The sequence below is a fragment of the Microcaecilia unicolor genome, chromosome 12 (assembly GCF_901765095.1).
Source record: "Microcaecilia unicolor chromosome 12, aMicUni1.1, whole genome shotgun sequence".
In the NCBI taxonomy this organism is placed as follows: domain Eukaryota; kingdom Metazoa; phylum Chordata; class Amphibia; order Gymnophiona; family Siphonopidae; genus Microcaecilia; species Microcaecilia unicolor.
This window is the reverse complement of record NC_044042.1, coordinates 27,704,095-27,724,903: the sequence shown is the minus strand read 5'-3', so window position 1 is coordinate 27,724,903 and position 20,809 is coordinate 27,704,095. Positions and strand designations below refer to the sequence as shown.

The following is a 20,809-nucleotide window of genomic DNA, read 5'->3' as shown; positions in this document are numbered from 1 at the left end:
GTATAACTGTGTGCTACTGTCATTTTAGTGACATGTTAGCCATTAGCACTGTTAACAGGATACAAACAGTTGAGAGCATACAGCTCTGGGACTGGCCCAAGAATGGAAATGAAAAAGCCAGTAATTCAGGACAAATTAAAGCTTATATCAAAAGGAATCTTTCTGGGTCAGCTCAGTGGCAGTGCTAGGATCGATTCCTGGGCCCATTTCCTGCTTCCCAACCTGGTTAGAAATTGATTCCAGCAGCTCAGAGTCCTCCAGAATTTCTGGAAACCCTTGTTAAAACAGTTTCTGTGATGACTGGACTCAGTGTGTGTGTGGGGTGGGGTGGGAGGGGAGTTGGGGAATATGGGTAGTTATGAATGAAGGCTCCTGGTGTCATACTGGGCCGCCGAGAGACTGAGCCGGGCCCAGAGCAAGGCTGCCGTCCTCCCCAGGATCGTTGCTGCTGCCACCACTCAGAATTGCCACCGTTGCCACCCCCCTCAGGATCGCCGCCGCTGCCACCCTCCACCGCAATTCTAAATACCTTGGCTGACAGGGATCCCGAGGCCCCGCCAGCAGAAGAAGTCTTCCTCCAGCCCTGCTCTTCACTCTGCCCCTGCTTTTTCTCTCAAGTCACGCATGCTCGGTTTCAAAACTGAGGGGAAAAGCAGCTGCTTGGTAGGCAATGCGGCAGAGTGAAGAGCAGCACTGGAGGAAGACCTCTTCTGCTGGCGGGGCCCGGGGGACCCCTGCCAGCCAAACCAGATGCCTTGGCCCAAAGCCCTGCTGTGTCTGCTCCTCCCAAGCCTCCAAGTGGGGGCTTGGCACCGGAGTTTTCTCTCTCCTGCTCCTGTTGGGGATGTGATCACCTGAGTCCCTTTAGGAGGAGGAGAGAGAATGAGAGAGAGAGACCCCGGGGCGCCAGGACAGGACCCCCTTGCAGGCCTGGGGAATTTTACCCCCCTTCCCTCGGCAGCCCTGGTGTCATAGCACAGTATACACAAATTCCAGTAGACCAGAAAGAGCACATGAGTAGGAGGGAAAAAAGGACTGTTGGTCATTACCATGCTGATAATTTTTTATTTTTGTTACATTTGTACCCCGCGCTTTCCCACTCATGGCAGGCTCAATGCAGCTTACTTGGGGCAATGGAGGATTAAGTGACTTGCCCAGAGTCACAAGGAGCTGCCTGTGCCTGAAGTGGGAATCAAACTCAGTTCCCCAGGACCAAAGTCCACCACCCTAACCACTAGGCCACTCCTCCACTGTGGCTACTATTTGAGATTCTACATGGAATGTTGCTATTCCACTAGAAGTCGGCCCTTGCAGATCACCAATGTGGCCGCACAGGCTTCTGCTTCTGTGAGTCTGACGTCCTGCACATACATACAGGACGTCAGACTCACAGAAACAGAAGCCTGCGCAGCCTTCTACATGGAATATTGCTAGTGGAATAGCAACATTCCATGTAGAATATCCAATAGTAGCAACATTCCATGTAGAATCTCAAAGAGTAGCAACATTCCATGTAGAATCTCCAATAGTATCTATTTTATTTTTGTTACATTTGTACCCTGCACTTTCCCACTCATGGCAGGCTCAGTGCGGCTTACATGGGGCAATGGAGGGTTAAGTGACTTGCCCAGAGTCACAAGGAGCTGCCTGTGCCTGAAGTGGGAATTGAACTCAGTTCCTCAGGACCAAAGTCCACCACCCGAACCACTAGGCCACTCCTCCACTCAGGTATAGTCTGTCACCATACCATCATCAGTAGAATCTGCATAGTGGGGCTGGGTGTTCTATGGAGATTTGGATGGCTGTGGGCATAATATGATTAAAGAAGTCTCTCTTTTTTTTTGTGGAGTAAAGCCTTTGTAATGTCTCAGTGCAACCTGCCACTGATGTCATTTTTATCTACACAAGAATACAGCTGACAGCACTGAACAAAGAGCAGACTTGTTTTATAGGCACAAGCTGGCTGCTACAAGGGATGATATCTTGAGTGGGCGGATAAATGATTTAATTTTTATAATGTACTGCACAGTCCTGGAGTGTGCCAGAGTTATGATAACCTTTTCAACAGCAGCAGAAGATCAAAGTGTCGCTCTTTTGCTGACAGCTGTTTTTAAAAGTGCTGCTGTAGGAGCGTTACTAATCTAGCGGATCAGGGCGCAGTGTATGTCTAGGAGTTCTGTGAGAATTATTACTCCAGGAGAGCAGCAGGATTATAGCACTAGCAATAATGGAGAGTATTATGAAGACGTAATAACTTATCACAGGGCTTCCAAAATCTGTCCTGGGGATATCACATCCATTCAGATTTTCAGGATATCCACTCTGAATATGCATGAGATAAATCTAACCGGAATTATCTCATGCATATTCATTGTGGACATCCTGAAAACCTGACTGGCTATTCCCAGGATAGATTTGGGAAGTTGTAACTTACTGATTGCGCAGGACTGTAAGGGGCCAATATTCAAAGCGATTTAAGCGGACAGGAGCCTCTCGCTTAACCAGAGAGTGCCGCTGAATATCCACTCACACCGCCTAAAGGTCAGGGGCGGCGCTGAGGGCGGCACTGGGGAGGAGCCCGTGGTTATGTGGCCTTATTTAAGACAGCTCAAAAGCTGTCCTAAATAAAGCGGCTTAGCTGTGTGGGTGCAGGCGCTGAATATTGGGCCGGGACCTGCATAACTATTTTGTTTTGTTAAAAAAAAAGAGCCCCCAAGCTTCTTCCCACCCCCCATGACAATGCCCTGTCCTCCTTTCCCTCCTCCCCTCCCCAGGCCAAAAGAAAAAGGCTCCCCCAGAACCCCCCAATCATTCAGGTAGGCTCCCCCTGGACCTACCTGGTGGTCCAGTGGTGGTTGCTGAGGGCAGAAGCGCAGCCCTCTCGCTCCTGCCCCTTGTGGCGCTGGCCTGAAATGGCCACCAAGACATCACACAGTAGCTTGCGGTACTTTGTGTAGTATTGTGAGAGGTCATGGCAGCCATTTTAGACCAGCACCGCAAGAGACAGAAGTGAGGGGGCTGCCCTCCTGCCCCCAACGGCCACTGCTGGATCACCAGTTGTACAGGTGGACCCGGGGGGGCCTACCTGGATGGTTGAGGGGTTGGGAGGTTTGGGGGGGGGGGCTTTTTTTCTGTGGGCTAGGAGAGGGGGTGGGGAGGAGAGGCCATTGTCACTGGGGGGTGGGAGGCAGGGGGGGCTTGGAGGAATGTAAAAAAAATTATTATTTTTTTTTTTAAAACAGTGTTTTGCGGGTCCTGGCTCGATATTCAACTGGGGCCACATAACTCTTATGCAGTCCCAGCTGAATATTGTCTGGACCTGCATAAGCTCCAGGTGGCCAGGCCACCCAAAATTATCCCTGACATTCAGTGCCGGTGCCCAGATATGGCCTGGGACTGAGTATCGCAGGATTATTTAATTGGCAAGGATCAGTGTTTAAAAAAGCACTGACCGTTGTCGGCTGAATATGGGGGGGGGGGGGGGGGGGGGGGTAAAAATATTATACAGTAGGAGGGAATTCAAACATAGGCACCAAAGAAATTCACCGCTAAGCACTATTCTATAAAGGGTGCACACCTTACGTAGAATAGTGTTTAACGCGGATCCCTTACGTAAATTTTGGGTGCCTGCTAAAACCTAGTGTTAGTGCTGGCGGTCAAGTTAGGCACGTTTAGGCAGCACATTGTAATTCCAGACGCATCTTTTCGGAATGTTCCTGACACACCTATTGCAACATCCCTTTTGAGAAACACTCCACGGGAGTTAGGCGCTGTGCCTTATAGAATTGCACGCATCCAGATATGTGCACAAGTTTTAATGAGAGCAAATTAATATCAATAATGGGTTGTTAACACCCAGTTGTTGATGGTTCACAGCTCATTATCCAGTTTATCTGCACATGCATCTCGGAATTGCACCCGACACTGGGCGCATGGTTTTGAGCACCATATAGATTCTGGGGGATATTGGAAAACTAGAAGATATATCTGTATGCTTGCTTTGCATGAATACTCTAGAGTATTACTGTAGCGTTACAGAGATATGATGCGCATAGGTTGCAGGAGAGTAATTAGTCTAACACTGTCTGAAGACTCTAGACCTGGCACTGCAGGAGGAGTATTACTGTAGTGTTACAGAGGTATGATGCAGAGAGGTTGCAGGACTAGCACACTTTGGATATTATTCACCTAGCATTGCAGGAGTATCTTTACATTTCTAGCAGGAGGGGAGAGGGGACACTGGAAAGAATGAAAAAAGAAAAAGGAAGTGGGCAGGGAGCAATGAGAGAGAAGAAGACCAAGAAAGAAGGTGAAGGGGAGGAGCTGAAGAAGTGATGAGAAGGAAGGAATTAGAGAAGAAGAGCAGGCAGGTGTTAATGAGGATACAGGAGAGAAAGAACTGGGAAAGCAAAGGATCTTACCAAAGAAACGTACATCTGCAGAAGGCGTCTTCTCCTTCATCCAGGCAGCTGGAAAAAACAAAACAAAACAGGACACTAGTGAAGAGAGAGAAGAGCACTGATCTAGGCTAAGAAAGCAGCAAGAAGGGGCAGCTCAGATAGGCCTTACTTATCTGCTGTGGTTCACTGCAGGCCTCATAGGAAAATGGTCTCAGCATAAGGTTATATGCGGTGAGTAACTCTGTAGCTTCAGAAATAGGTACTACAGGACGGTCATGCTCACAGAGAAGGGGTGAAGGTAGGGTAATTGTCTAATGGAGTGTCATGCTCACAATAATAGGGAGAGGGGAAGGTGTGTCTCCAATGGGGGGGTAGTCATGCTCACAGTAATGAGGGAGGGGAGGGTGACTGTCCTAAGGGTGTTTCACACTCACAGTGATGAGGTGAGAGGAAGGCGATTCTAATGAGAGTGTCATACTCAGGGTTGAGGGAAGAGGTGGAAGAGGGTAATCATAGTTCTATAGAGGTGTCATACAATGATAGGTAGGAAAGGTTGGCTGTCATCCTATAAGGGTATCATGCTCACATGTTAGGAGGGGAAGGGTGACTTGTTTTATGTGAATATCATGCTGATAATTACAGGAAGAGGGGAGGGACAGAGTGACTGTCAACCAATGGTAGATGCCAAACTCACAATGGGAAACATCTGTATTCTGGGACTTTTCTCATGGCATTATCAGGAGTGAATCAGTAATCACTAATGATCAGTTTAAGCATAATTGTCTGATATTTTTTTTTTACTTTCATTAGTTAGTTTTGAATGTGTTATTCTAATTTTAATGCAATTGTTTTTATGATTGCATTTTTTTTTGTTTTTGCAATCACTTTATATTTTTCTGTATTTTATTGTGATCCACTTCGAAACATTATTAGGTGAAGTGGACTACAAATATCACTTTACATTAAATTAAACTAATTTAAATCACAACTAAAAACATGTGAGTAAATCCAGCAGCTTTCTATTCCCCATTTACATTCTCTTACTGCTTCTTAGCTGGCTCTCGTCAGAGAGCCATCAAACACGGATACTCTCTGATTCTTCCCTTCCAGTTTTCATTAAATTAGTCTCCCTTTTTAAGCCGTTCCCTTCAGCTTTCCTCAAAACCCAATTAAGAACAGCCACTTTCCTTCCTCATCCTCACCCAGCATTCATCAGAGAGCCATGGTGTGTGGTTGAACTCCAGCTCCCAGTCAGGGGAGCCAACATTTCAAAATTATTGGGGGTGCTAAGCCAACACTTGCCTGGACACATACAAGGAATTTTCTCAATATTGGGGGTGCTCAAGCTCCCACAGCACCCAGAAAGCCAGCTCCTATGCTCCCAGTATCCATCCTTTGATTCCCCCTAAGCCCCCCCCCCTTCTTTTAGGGCAGGCACTTTGCTGTCTCTGCAGATCCCCTCAGAGACTGCACCAGTGCTGCATTTTGAAGTCTCTGCCTCTACAAGCAGGTGCTCCTTACTGGCGTCTTTGATACCTGATTTCCAGATGTCCAGGTGGGCATAGAGAACATCTCCGCAGATGGGAGAGCGCTGCCGGAACTCTTCCTCAGGCATAGCGCACACATCTTTCCCAGACAGGTCCTGGAAGGATTTCCCAATCTGTGGCAATCGATACTGGTGTTCAGTCCATAAGATCCACTTCTGGACATTGCTGGGGCTCCACTCCATGGGATCTACCAAGTGAGAAGGGAGAAAGGTCCAGATCAGGGTGGGGAAGATAGAAAGTTTTTCTTAGCCGACATTTCAAGAGGCCTGGTGCCCCATAGCCCATGCAGATCAGATCATCAGGGTATGATGGGGTAGGGCAGGAGACGAGAATGTGAAGAAAATCCCAAACACCATTTAATTTAGAAACGGCAGAATTCTAGTAACTGGATCAATCAGGGAGAAAAGTGAATTCTCTGTAGGTTCTGCTACCAACATAAAAATTACCCAAAGCTCTTAAATGTAAGCTTTTATTAATTTATTGCTTAAACTTGATTAATCGCCTTTAGAAATCCAATGCCCTAGGTAGACCACAATTTAATTAACAAGCAATATTCAAAATTAAGTAGTTATAATGCACAGAGGTTCCCTGTATGGCATGAAGATGGAATAAAAGCATAAAATATTTCCACTCACAATAAAACTTACATACATTCCACACTTTAAAGAAAATAAAAGTCATGGAGGGGGTGGACTGCACCAGGTGTCAGTTATAACCCTAGAGGGGGGGGGGGGGGACTAACCCACAAACAGTCACAGGTACAACCCTGGCCAGGTCTTCTGGGCAGACTGCATGGGCCATGCAGGTCTTTATCTGCCTTCATTTACTGTGTTATTTTGTTAACATGCTACTAAATGGAATAACATAAAAGCAAACCCTCATTATAAACAGTTAAGAATGATTGCTCCACGCCGAAGTTATGAGGTAGTGGCTCAGAAATGGTCTACTGATATGAGAGTGGAGATAAGGAGTGGGGACATAGTTAAGTACCTGAAGGAGATAGCACATAACGTAACCAGTGCTCGACATCGGGAGATACAATTTAGAATCATATTGAGAGCATATTTTTCCCCGATACAGGCCTATTACGCTGGAAGTATTCAGGAGCCAAAATGTAGTAAATGCAACTTTCAGAGAGCGTCATTATTTCACATGTTCTGGGAATGCCCAGTAATTAGGAAGTTTTGGGGTAAAAACTAAATATTGTGAAACATTGCTAAAGAAGAAGATATATTTGTCACCCAAGAGTATGGTGCTGGGACTGGATGGGAGTGGGCTAGCTATACGGCAAGTGGAGCGATTATTAATATATAAGGCTTTAATCATTGGGAAACAATGTATATTGCAATATTGGACTCAGGAAACAGGGCCATCCTACTGGCTATGGAGGAATATGCTTCACTCACTGGTGATGATGGAGGCATATAGAGCGAGTCGTAGCCCGAGAAGTAAACGACGATTCTGGGAGGTTTGGGAACCATATGTGCAGGCCCTGTCTGGCAGAGCTCGTAGCTTATTGGTGAATTCTCTCACGCTGCAGCCTGGGGGCAGGGGAAGGGGGGGAAGAGGAATAAGAACATTTTGCGGGGGACGATCATATGAACATGGTAGGGGGGAAGGTGGGGAGGGGGGAAGAATGATTAAAGTTGGAACGATTTATGTTAGGCTGTTAAATTTGTGTTGGTGAGGTTAGCCTCACATCGAAGTGTTGATGTATACATGCTAACATTACATGGGTGCTGCTTTCAATAAAAGTGAGAAAGGAAAATTGATAAATATAACGGGGAGGGGGGGGGGAACTTAAAACATTATTGACATTTATGGGAATGTTAGAAGATTGTTGTTCTAGTATGATGACACTGTATATATATATATATATATATTCATATTGGTTTGTATTGTTATTATTGTCAATAAAATAGATTTTAAATAAATGTTAAATGGAGAAAGGTCAAGAAAAAAAAAAAGCAAACCCTCAATGAAGAACTATAACGTGGGGCGCATTACAGTAACCAGCCAAAAATCTATAAAAGTCATCTGCTGTAAAGAGAAATAATTCTTCAGATGTCAAAAAGGGTCTGGAAAGCTCATTTACGTCTCTGGATTATTCTTATATTGATCCAATAAAAGGTTCACAACTCAAAGCTTAGAAAAAAAGACAAGATAAGCATAGGCTCCCTGAAATGCCTCCCAGGCCTGAGGACAGATATATACAGATGGTGAGAGGTGAGCAACTATGCTCTGGAAGGATCCATAATAGGGAATAACAGGGGGAAGGGTGGATGAGTCCCTTCTTCCTTTCCGCTGCTGAGCCACTAAGATGTTCTAACATCATAGGCACAGGGAGGCTGTTAGTGTAACAGGATTGCTGTCACAGGGAGTCTCCCTTGCTGTACCACAGCACTGTTCTATTGGCAGGATGGAACCTGAGGTACAAGTATCACCATTTTTAAGAGATTCATCAAGCGTTTTTCATTACTGTTGGTTCCAGGGAATGTGGTCTATGAACATAAGTACATAAGCATCGCCATGCTGGGACAGACCAAGCACCCTGTCACCGACAGTGGCCAAAAGAACAAGCAATTTGTCCCGCCCATCCTAGAAATACTGTATTATTCCCTCGTCCATTCAATAACATTCTATGGCTTTTTCCTCCAAGAAGCCGTCCAACCCTTTTTTGAAGTCCGCTAAGTTAACCGCCTTAACCACCTTTTCCGGCAGCGAATTCCAGAGTTTAACTATGTTTTGAGTGAAGAAAAATTTCCTCTGAGTTGTTTTAAATTTACCACACTGCAGCTTCATCGCATGCCCCCTTGTCCTAGTATTTTTGGAAAGCGTAAACAGACGCTCCACATCGACCTGTTCCATTCCACTCATTATCTTATAGACCTCTATCATATCCCTATGAATTGAAATTATTATGAGGTTGTGCCAGACTTCAGAATTCAGAAAACGAAAAGAAATGATTCAGAGGTCAATTTTGGAAAAACCTTCAGAGTAAGTAAGATATCCAGTTATCTTTGAGTGGATAATTCAGTCACACTTACTTGGCTAATTGCGCAACTGAATATCAGTACTCAAAATGTAAGCATCTAGATTTAAGACTCATATTTCAGGACTGGAGCTACCAGTAGAGATGGGCAGCCTAAAGATTTTTGTTTCATTTTGCTTCCCATGTCGTTCGCAGCATTGTTTGGTTGTTGTTTTGGTTAGTTTTTGTTTTCATATCCGGGGACAATGTCAGAAATAGTGTCTCTTCTTTACAGAGAGGGTGTGTGCACTCTTTTCCGATAGCGCCATGCAGGTACGATGATTCACACATGCATGCACCATTGGGAAAGTGTGCACACTTTCTAAACAAAGTGTGCCCTTTTTTGAAAATAGTGTGCAAAGATGTGCACTATTATTAGTGAAGGCAAAACCACAAAATGTCATGGGGTTTTTTCTGCTCGTTTTTATTTGTTAACAAATGACAGCCCCAGTGGCGTTCCTAGACTCGACGACACCCGGGGTGGATCGCCGATGGGCCCCCCCCGGGTGCACACCGCCGCGGCACCCCCCAGCGGCGTGCACCCGGGGCGGACCACCCCCACCGCCCCCCCCTCCCCCCCCCCTCCCCCCCCCTCCCCCCCCCTTCCCCCCCCCCGTGGTACGCCACTGGACAGCCCATCCCTAGCTGCCAGGCCAACTTGGTTAGCACAACATATTGCAATAAGCAGCTAAGTTTGAAAGCCCGGAGCAGAGACATCTCCAACCCAGCCTCTTTTTTTACCCAGCTACATCTGTGAGCTTGCCATTTTAACCAACAGATTCAAGGGATTTACTAAGACCTTTTCAGTAGCAGTTTAAAGCAACTTGCATTCAGCTATAGAAGGTATTTCTCTGTGCCTAAGGGCTCACCTTCCAATATTCAAAACTATTTAACTGGCCAGGAAAGGCTCCTGGCCGGTTAAATTGGGTTTAAGCACCTGACTGTGGATATTCAGCTGGAGGGAACCAGTTATCTCCTGCTGAATATCTTGGTTAGTGGCTAACCAGTTAGGCATGGATTTTCAGTGCCTAACCAGCTCTGTTGAGCGGTCAAAATAGGCCACTTAAATAGCATGTCTATCATTGACCACTAAAATGTTAACAGGTTAGCTCTGAATATCAGCATAAATAAGCCTGGATATTCAATGCCAGTCACTGGATACGTCCCAGCATTGAATAACTGGGTTTAATGCCAGTGACGGACAGCAAACGCGCTGCCCACTGTGCCCGATGCAATGGACGATTAAGTGACTCGCTCATGAGATGTGTCAGTGGGATTGGCTCTCAGCTCACTGGTCTAAGCATTTAGCCAGGTAGATTTACCTGGCTAAAACTTAGCTTTAGCTGGGCAAATCTTATGAATATTGACCCACAAGTGTAAATGTGCAAGATTCCCAACTCTTCCTTGTATGTGTATCCCTCAGTCCTGAAACTTAAATGACTGTTTTATGTCATTTAGGTTATTTTAAAGACATCTCCACATGTAAATAATGGCATTTATCGTGTGTGGATTGGCAGAGAATCTATGGGGACGTGCAACGGGCAGCCTGAAAATGTACCGGTACATTTTCCACTATACAGCGGGAATACATGTATATTCAAATTGGTTTCCCCACTGACTTTTGTTCCTGCTCTGAGGCAAGATCAACTTTGTTAAAAATGCTTGTTCCAGCCAGGGCTTAATGTGAGGGATTGAAGGATTAATGACCTTAATCCCCCATGTACTATTTTTTTGTCTTTAAATTTAAAAGAAAATCTGGTGTGGCTTCTCTTAATAATTGATATTACATTACATTATACTAGACTTATATCCTGCTAATACCATGAATAGTTCAAAGCGGGTTACATATTAAACAAGAGTGAACCAAATGTACATATCAATCAGTTAATTAGTAAAGATAAGAAAACATCAACTAAAAACCAGTTTCTATACATTGAAATACTTCTGAAATGTATATTATTTATAGACTAGGAAAAAATGCCTGTTTCTGAGCGGAATGAAACGGGCGCTAGCAAGGGGCCCCCTCCCTCCGTCCCTCCGAGCTACTTGCCTTGTTCGCTGTGGCGTTTCCGTTTCGGCCCTCGAGTGTCATAGCTCCGCCCTCGACATCATGACGTTTTGACGCGAGGGCGGTGCAGACACTCCAGGGCACACCGGATATCTCGGGCGCCTCAACTTCCGTGGAGGCTTCAGAACATTGGGGTTGCCTTTTATATAGAGAGATGTATTTGGGGGGGGGGGGGGGTTAAAATAGGCCAAATATACATATGAGCGTTGGCACTTATACATTGAGGTTTCTGAGAGATGCCAGTCTTTTTTTTTTCTCCATACTGTTTTGTAAAAATAACTGCTCTTGCTATGTGGTAAACATCACAGGCATTTTCTGGTGTCCTAAAAGGCTTTATGTTCGGCATTGAGCCCCTAAGCAAAGTGGGCGCTTTCACATGTACTTATTCCTTGCCTAAAGAAGCACAGATATTGCACTCCAGCTGTGACACACTCATAGGCACTGAGATCCAGCTGTGAAACCACTCATAGGTCCTGAGCTCCAGCTGTGAAAATGCTCACAGGTCCTGAGCTCCAGCTGTGACACGATCACAGGCACTGAGATCCAGCTGTGAAACCACTCATAGGTCCTGGGCTCCAGCTGTGACACGCTCACAGGTACTGAGATCCAGCTGTGAAACCACTCATAGGTCCTGAGCTCCAGCTGTGAAAATGCTCACAGGTCCTGAGTTCCAGCTGTGACATGATCATAGGCACTGAGATCCAGCTGTGAAACCATCCTGAGCTTCAGCTGTGAAAATGCTCACAGGTACTGAGCTCCAGCTGTGACACACTCACAGGCACTGAGCCTCAGCTATAAAACCATTCACAGGCATTAAGCTCCAGCTGCAAAAATGCTCAGACATTGAGATCCAGTTGTGAAACCACTCATAGGCACAAAGCTCCAGCTGTGAAAATACTCACAGGCACTGAGCTCCAGCTGCCAGATGCTCACAGGCATTGAGCTCCAGCTGTGAAACCATTCACAAGCACTGAGGCCCAGCTGGGTGATGCTCACAGGGACTGAGGCCCAGCTGTGAGATGCTTGCAGCCAGGTACTGAGCTCCTGTGACTTCCTGTTCACTTTAAATTCTGCTACTCTCATTCATTTTTTTTAGCTCATTCTCCCACCCTCCTCCTCCTCCTTTCCCTCTCTGGTTGTCCAGTTTTGCTTTGTCTCTCTCCCTCCCTCTTTCCCTGTATCTCTCCCAATCCCCTCTGATGATCCCCTGGATCCCTCCCGCCCCAGTCCGGTCCTATTCAGGAGATTCTCTTTCAACACCTGTCAAGCCCAGTCAGTTTTTAACTGATTTGAATAATGTGGAGGAGGGAGCAGGTTTTTTTTTTTTCTTAACAGTCAGCTTCCCAAGCCCCTGTTATAGCCTGGGGGAGGGAGTGATATTTGAATACTGGAGATGGAAGATCTGCTTTCCCTGAAGTTTGACTATTTCCCCTAAAGGAAACTGGCATACAGAGTACTGAGCATACATGTAGTTCATAGAGACAGCCATGCAACATGAAATACATCTGTGACCCAGTGATTGCACATGTGATTAATAAAGTGAGGAGGAGGGCTCTGGAATATATAGGTGACCCATGAGTAGAGACATGGAACACTACATCCAAAGAGCAAACACAGCCGGTTAAAACACTTGTCACTCGCTGTTCCTTTTAGGACTTATCTCCTTTCTGCATGTACAGACACACCTTGGTTCAGGTGGGAAGGCTTCAGAACCCCTCTCTTTCTGTTCTGTGCCTGTTTTGTTCTGTTCCATGCCCTGTGGAGTTTCTCTTTAAAAAAATCTCTCCCTGGCATGAGCACAGGGTCCAGTATTCCCAACAGGAAGTATGAATGCTGAGGTAAAAAGAAATTCCTTGAGAGTACCTCGCAATACTGGCTCTGGACCTGCTCCATGCCATCCCTGCACTGCCTCGCTTTCCTTTGCAGACAGGATGGGTGCTTTATCCCAACAGTTCCCTTTTATTTACTAGGTTGGCGACACATGTATAAATTGTCAAGTCAATAAAGCTTGCTAAATCTGAGGGACTAAGGGATTGACATTCAACGCGATTTAACCAGCCAGAAATGGCTCCTGGCTGGTTAAATCGCCTGTTCAGCAGAAGCGTAGCCAGGATGAGGGCGCGGGGGGAGTGGAGAATGGACTGCTGACGGTGTGAGCACGTATTTTAAACATGACAGATCGCATCAAAAATAGACGCCGGCGCTGTTGGAAGTCCGTTTGGGGGAGCGGCCGCTTCCCTGGCGACCCACCTAGCTAAGCCTCTCTCTGCTGTTCAGGGCTAACTGGTCATTTTCAGTGGTACTTAGCTGGTTAGCATCGCTGAAAATAACGAGTTAGCGCCTGACTCAAAGCCAGTTATTTTGGGGGGTGTTCTGGAGGCAGAGTCAGCACTTGGCCAGTTAAGTGCTAATACTCAGAACTTAAACGGCTAGATTAACTGTATAAATAGGCCCACATAAAAGCAGGGGTGCAGCTATGTGGGGCCACGGGGGCATGGGCCCCCACAGATTACGCCCTGGCCCTCACTACATTTGACCCTCCACCCCCGCCACCGCATCAGGTACCTTGTTTGCTGGCGGGGGTCCCCAAACCCCGCCAGCCAAAGAGTCATCTTCAGCGCCTTCGTTGTGTGATCATCTGTTTCTGATGCCTTACGTCCTGCATCGTGCATGTAATCCCGTGCAGGACATAAGGCGTCAGAAACAGATGATCACACAACGAAGGCACCAGATTCGACCGGCACTGAAGAAGACTCTTCGGCTGGCGGGGATTGGGGACCCCACCAGCAAACAAGGTACCTGATGCGGCGGCGGGGCAAGGGGCGGGCAGTGGCGGTTGCTGTGGTGGTGGGGGGAGGGGTTGTGGTTACAGCAGCATGGGGGGTCCAAAGTGGCAGGGGGTGGTCGGCGGTGGGGGTCGGTGGCTAAGCAGTGCCCCCCACCTCAGGCTCTGCCCCCCCCTCCTGCCGAGGTCTGGCTACGCCCCTGCATAAAAGTCAGCCCTATCTTTATGTGGTAACCCATAGCTGGTTAAATGTTGAATATTGAACTCAACTGCATGAGTGGCCAGCTCTGCCAACCCTTAAATTCAATGCTTGTGCCCAGACATGGCCTGGCATTGAATTTCCAGATTTAGCGCTGGCAGCAGGTCAGGCAAATGCTGATCGCTGCCAGCTGAATATCGGGCACAAAGCTTGTATTCTATCATGGAAAATTTCTGCGCTTAGGGAGCCCCTTTACAAAGGCGCGTAGGTGCCTCTGCGCATCCAACGCACGTCAAATTGGGACTACCACCCGACTACCTCATGTTCCAGGCGGTAATTCCAATTTTGACGCATGCCCGAAACACATGGTAGAAAATATTTTCTATTTTCCGCTTACCACCCGGTTAGCGCGTGAGACCTTACTGCTAAGTCAATGGGTGGTGGTAAAGTCTCAGCCCTGAAAATGGACGTGCACTGGTTTTAATTTTACCGCACGTCCATTTTCTGGCACAAAAAAATGCCTTTTTTTCCCAGGCGCGCTGAGCAAATGGACCTGTGCGCCTCCAAAACACGTGTCTACACCAGCACAGGCCACTTTTAGGCATACCTTAGTAAAACGGCCCCTTAATGCGCTATAGAATCCTAGCATAAGCCAGATATAGTGGAACTAGAAAAGGTGCAGAGAAGGGCGACGAAAATGATAAAGGGGATGGGGCGACTTCCCTATGAGGAAAGGCTAAAGCGGCTAGGGCTCTTCAGCTTGGAGAAAAGGCGGCTGAGGGGAGATATGATAGAGGTCCACACCACATGTGTCCTCAAAACAGTTCTCATAAGAGGCATCTAGTCTTTCCTCCAGTACAACCACAGAAAGGAGTAGGAGATAGGCTTGTAATTGAGGTGCAAAGCTTGGCATGTCTCCTTAGAACAGGGGTTCTCAATCCAGTCCTCAGGACATAGCTAGCCAGTCAGGTTTTCAAGGTACCCATAATGAATATGCATGACATATATTTGCATAGAGTGGAGGTAGTACATGCAAATTTAACTCATGCATATTCATTGTAGATATCCAAAAAAAAACCTGACTGGCTAGGTGTGTCCCGAGGACTGGGCAGAGAACCCCTGCCTTAGAGCAAGAAATTTTGAGAGACTGAGATCATGCTCCACCTACCCTGGTTTAGGAGTGAGGTTCATTACTGTCATGGTATGTGCTAAACTAATTCATTTGGAGTCATTGCCCCCAAGGGATCTTCCACAGGACATGCTATCTTATTATATATGCGCATTAAGAAGAAACAGGTTGAATTATCCAGACAAACAGGCACTTTTTGCTCATGACTCACCATTCAGAGCACTCTGCCTTGGAACTTCTCATCTGTGCTGAATGTTGTATCATGCAAATGAATAAAGAGGGAGCAAAATGCAAGGTGGGAAAGAAGAGAATGTGGGTGACTGGGTCAGCTGAGGTGAAGGACATGAAAGGATGAGTAGGGATAGATCATTTTGAATTTTTAGACCACCTCAGTGAAATATGACTAAAGCTGGTCAAGTAAATCAATCAATAAAGGAAATGAATAAACATGGATGGAGAGATGGAAGTTGGGATGAGGAAGGCGGTGAATGAGAAAACAAGGACACAAGAGCAGGGAAGCAGGGTCATAGGAGCAGGGGATGGAAAAGGGGATTGCAGAAATGGGAAGGCAGGGAGGTAAAGAATAGGAGGGTGGGATAAAAGCAATGAGGGAGACATGGGAATTAATGGCAAGAGGTATGAGATGAGAAGGTGGGAAGAAAGACACCTACCTGCAGAGATATTAAGGAGTTTGCAGGCCGTCTCAATGTCTTTTAATACCTCCCCTACCACCATGGTTTGCATCTGCTCCAGTGAGTGCTCTTCCAGGTGTAACGATGTATGATAGTCCAGTTCATGGCTCATCCCCAGCCCCTGGCTATCAATCACAGGGCACTGCTCTGGCTCCTTCTGGCCCTCACTTCTGCCCCCATGGGCACTGTTGTGTGGGCTCTCTAGCAGTCCCTTGGATACCCAGCCAGGGTCCTCAGTGGGATAGAGCATGTCAAAGTAGGAGAGGTAGAATGTAGGCAGGGCTTGCTCTGGGGTGGCAGGAGGGCTAGGACTGTCCAGAGAGCTCCAAGTCCTATTCTCAGGGTCCTTGATGGGTTTCTCCAGAGTTGTCAACATAGAGTCCTGAAAAGCAATCCGTCCGTGCTGCAGAGTAGTCAGTCCAGGGCCGGCACTGCCCATTCCTCTGATGAGCGCGGTTTCAAGATCTAAAAAAAAAAATGGACAATGCAAAGAGGCCTTTAATAAACAGTAATTCTTCTCCTTCCACTGACTGAACCAACACAATGTGTAGGACAATCTAAGCCTATTACTAGGGAACAGACGCAGGAGAATTGGCAATGACAACTCACAGCCAGGAACCTCACACAAGAAAGCATGTTAAATACTTCTTCTGTGGGCTCTTGTCGTTTGGTCACTTCTGGGTCATTGGGCAGAGGGATGCCCTTCGGGAGCTGGGCCTGATCACTTAATCAGATCAGAGGGAGGGAGCCAGTGGTTAAAGAATGCATCAGAATGATGAAGTGGGTCGATGGTAGCATGAAGGCAAATGTCACACACCAAAACCAAACACCAGGCCTGATCTCAGAATTCTGATCCAATGGGGGCTATTTACAGTACATCGGATGAGACACGCTACATGTAATAGACAGAACTCATTTATCTCACATCTTAATCAAAACAGTATTGTTTTCTTATAACATTAGCTGACTGGCTAAATTTTATGCACTTTTTGCATAGCATACAAAGCAAAGCATTTAGGGAAGGGCTTCCATCTGTACTCAAGTGTTGGCACAATGAAGGACCTACATGCCATTTCATCTGTGTCCACTCACACACAGCAGGAAAGAGTGCCCTTGCAAGTGAGGGAAACAGTGATCCTCAGACCAGCTTGAAAAAGAGCTGGAAGTGACCGCAAAGAATGCCCTTGGATCTTCAGTGGATTCCCAAGGGTGGTGCACTTTTCCAAACCTATCAGCTGGGGTTCTGCCTGTCACCTCCTGCAAGAAGGTCGCTTTCCTAAAAATTTTGAAAAGTTTGTCCAGTTTAACTGAATGTTGGGCCACAGAGAGTAAAAAGCCCTACAATACTTTCTCAATGCTCCCCTGAACTTAGAATTTCTTAGGTTGATACTCAAAAGCAATTATGCAGTCAGCAAGCTTCAGGTGCTAGCCCTCCAAGTGCAATTTTTAAAACTTCCTTCCAATGAACAGATACATTTTGTGTGTATCCATCACTATGTGGCCAAGGTGGATCTGTTTAAATACAGGAATAAACATGGGAGTTCCAAGGGAGGATATTTGATATTCGTTCACTATCCGGATAACTTTATCCCTAGGTGGACTGCATGCATTTAGGACCATATATTCAGCAGCCTGACTTCAATAGATAGCCTAGTTGCAAATTCACATAAAGATATATGCAGAGAACTTCTCTGAATATTTTTAAGTAGTGGCCGCCCAGCTGAAGCTTGACCTCTCTGTGTCTTTCATTTCTTTTAGGGAGAAAAGGTTCAATTAAAATCTCAGGCAAATCAGAACACATTGTGATGTCATTGAGTATTTTGAAATCTGACCTGCCATTGGTTAATGCCTGGAGTCAAACCTGAACGTTAGGGCATCGTGAAATGTCTACACATCTCCTTAAGATTTTTATGGAATAAATTTGCAACAGGGTTCTTAATTGACAATGCATTCATATACTGTACACTTTCAGCATGCACCAACGAGAAGTGTGTGTAGTTTCCAGTTGAATCCTGGAAATGCCTCCAGAGCACCTGCTTTCTTTGGGCCCAATATTCAAAGTGATTTAGCCAGTCGCTGACTGGTTAAATCAATTGCTCTGGGCTAGCCACCAATATTCAGTGACACTCAACCAGCTAATTGCCACTAAATATTGTGATTAGTGCCAAATTCAAATCTGGCTATGTTGGGGGCACTCGAGGGGTGGAGTCAGCACTTGGTCACTTAAGTGCTGATATTCAGCCCTTAAGTGGCCAGCATAACTGCATAAAAGTCTGTCCTATTTTTATGCAGTAACCCATAGCCACTTAAGTGATGAATATTTACTTAAGCAGCTATGTGTTAGCCGGTTTAAAAATAACCGGATATTCAAAGCCAAAGCCCACACAGGTCCCGGCTTTGAATATCTGGGAATGATGCTGTCAGCAGTGAGAAAAACACTCACCACTGACGGCTGAATATCGAACCCTATGTGGCTAAAATTATACGTGTTATCGAAGTGTGCAGGTACTTGTAGGCTTTAAAAGTCCATTTATGCAGTCACCTGCGTTGTGCTTTATATTAGTCACAGAAACACGAAGCCTTGAAAAATCTGCTCTTATATGTAGCGGAATAAAAATGTCCTTATTACTTAACCATATTAAATTGTAAGGCCTTAGGGGACAGAGAAAAAACAACCATGTCTATTATAACTCACCTTGAACGACCAAAAACAATGTGTGAACTAAATGAAAAATTTTATAAAATTTACCAAAGAGCACCTTGAAAACAAAAAAGGAATGATTCTTTAAAAGAAAAAAACTGCTAGTGTATTAACATGGTAGAGCAAAAAGGGAGAGGATTTAAGGAGTGAGACAGAAGTTCTGCACAGCAGTTTACAATCATCTTCCAATGCACATAATCTTTTATTTTTCTTTGGGCACAAGATTTTTGCTTGGGCAAAAGCTTGCCATGCTTCACAACTGCACCAAACATTGGAATGATCTGTTTTGGTGATTCTTTTTTTTTTTTTTTTTAATGACTAGGCCAACAATGTGGCTCTGGCTCTTTTCATCATGCCTGAATGAGCAACCACAGCACAGACAGATTTATAATATCACAATGCTACTGAGCCTTCAGCACCATCAAAGCCCTCAGGAGTACTTCAGTTGTGCTGCTCTAGGAGTGAGAACTGCAACCTAAGGGCTATCAATAAAACCTCCTCACTGGGAACAGCAAGGCCTTATCATTGCAACATGTACCAGGCTAACTCTTGAAGCAATTTTTCTGGATGTCTGTTGTCATTTTGTATGCAATATTTTGATAAATTGTGAGGGCAAAGATTTATTCAGACATCAATAATAAGAAGAAAGGGGCCTACTTGATTATAGAAGAAAGGATTCTGATAGCAGTCTCTGTAATTTATTTCCTAGAACAATGCTACAACGATCACTTGATCAGAAGTTTCTTTCTCTTGCTTGTCCCAGGCTTTCCGGTACAATGTTGGACAATTTTTGGGTTGATTTAATACAGGTATCACTGCCCACAACGAATCACGCTTTCTCCAAAAACAATGCACCGTCTGCATAGCCTGAACACTTGCATCACAGGGTATCCAGAGGAAGGAATTTGCATGGTCAGTCTTCAGTAGTTGCAAGACATAACAGATCTGGACTATTTGAGAGAGACCTTAGGGGCAAATCTATAAAGATTGCCCACATTTGGGTGCTAAAATGCAGGGCAGTGAGCACAAATTCCAGATGCCCAGATTCCTTTATATAACAGAGTGTCAGTTAGCATTTACGCTCCATGTAAAAGGCAGGTCTAAATATTGTTTTATAAGAGCGTAAGAGTAGCCATACTGGACCAGATCGATGGTCTATCTAGTCTAGTATCCTGTTTCCAACAGTGGCCAAGACAGGTCACAAGTACCTGGCAGAAAACCAATTAGTAGCAATATTCCATGTCACCAATCCCAGGGCAAGTAGTGGCTTCCCCATGTCTGCCTCAATAGCAGGAACTTGTCCAAACCTTTTTTCAAACCCAGATACTCTAGCCGCTGTTGATACATCCTCTGGCGAAGAGTTGAGTGAAGAAATATTTCCTCCTATTTGTTTTAAAAGTTTTTCCATGTAACTTCCCTGAGTATCCCCTAGTCTTTGTACTTTTGGAACGAGTAAAAAATCGATTCACTTCTACCCGTTCTACACCACTGAGGATTTTGTAGACCTCAATCATATCTCCCCTCATCCGTCTCTTTTCCAAGCTGAAGAGCCCCAACCTCTTTAGCCTTTCCTCATACCAGAGGAGTTCCACCCCCTTTATCATTTTGGTCACTCTTTTTTGAACCTTTTCTAATTCCGCTATATCTTTTTTGAGATACGGCGACCAGAACTTTTTGAATGCAATACTCAAGGTGAGGTCGCACCATGGAGCGATACAGAGGCATTATATTATTTTTGGTCTTATTTACCATCCTATTCCTAATAATTCCTAGCATCATGTTTGTTTTTTTGGCCACCACCGCACATTGAGCAGAAGATTTCAGCTTATTATCTACAACATCACCTAGATCTTTTTCTTGGGAGCTGACCCCAAAGGTGGACCCTAGCATCAGGTATTTTAACACGTAACTTATAGTTATACGTGTAAGTGTGGGACCTGGCCATGCCCCGCCCATTAGTATCTCTGCCACAAAAAGATCAGGGAAGGTATTGGGGGCAGGGGGAAGGATCATTATAGAGGAGGGCAGCAGTGGCAGGGCTGCATTTATACATACTGTGGCCCCTAAGCTGTAAAATTTAAAGCCCCCTCTCCCCTCGATTAAGTAGGAAGTATATTGTAGGCTGAATAGTTTTCCATGCTGTGAAGTGTGAGGCCCTAAGCTGTAGCTTGTTTTGCTTATACGTAAATCCGCAACAGCAGAAGATTCTGGCAATGTTCTTGCTGCTCCTTGCACAGGGCCTTGGCTGCAGGTTGTG

At 45.6% G+C, this 20,809-nt stretch overlaps 1 protein-coding gene across 1 annotated transcript in view; it reads right to left on the bottom strand.

The window, feature by feature from the left end:
* The window catches only part of SPDEF (SAM pointed domain containing ETS transcription factor), a 76,763-nt gene that overhangs the window by 14,657 nt on the left and 41,297 nt on the right, over positions 1-20,809 (bottom strand). Inside the window, exons 2-4 of the mRNA XM_030220914.1 lie at positions 15,831-16,316; positions 5,937-6,134; positions 4,422-4,469 (exon numbers count right to left, since the gene is read on the bottom strand). Coding sequence (XP_030076774.1) covers positions 4,422-4,469; positions 5,937-6,134; positions 15,831-16,290 — 706 coding nt within the window. The 5' untranslated portion in view covers positions 16,291-16,316. The remainder of the gene's footprint in view (positions 1-4,421; positions 4,470-5,936; positions 6,135-15,830; positions 16,317-20,809) is intronic.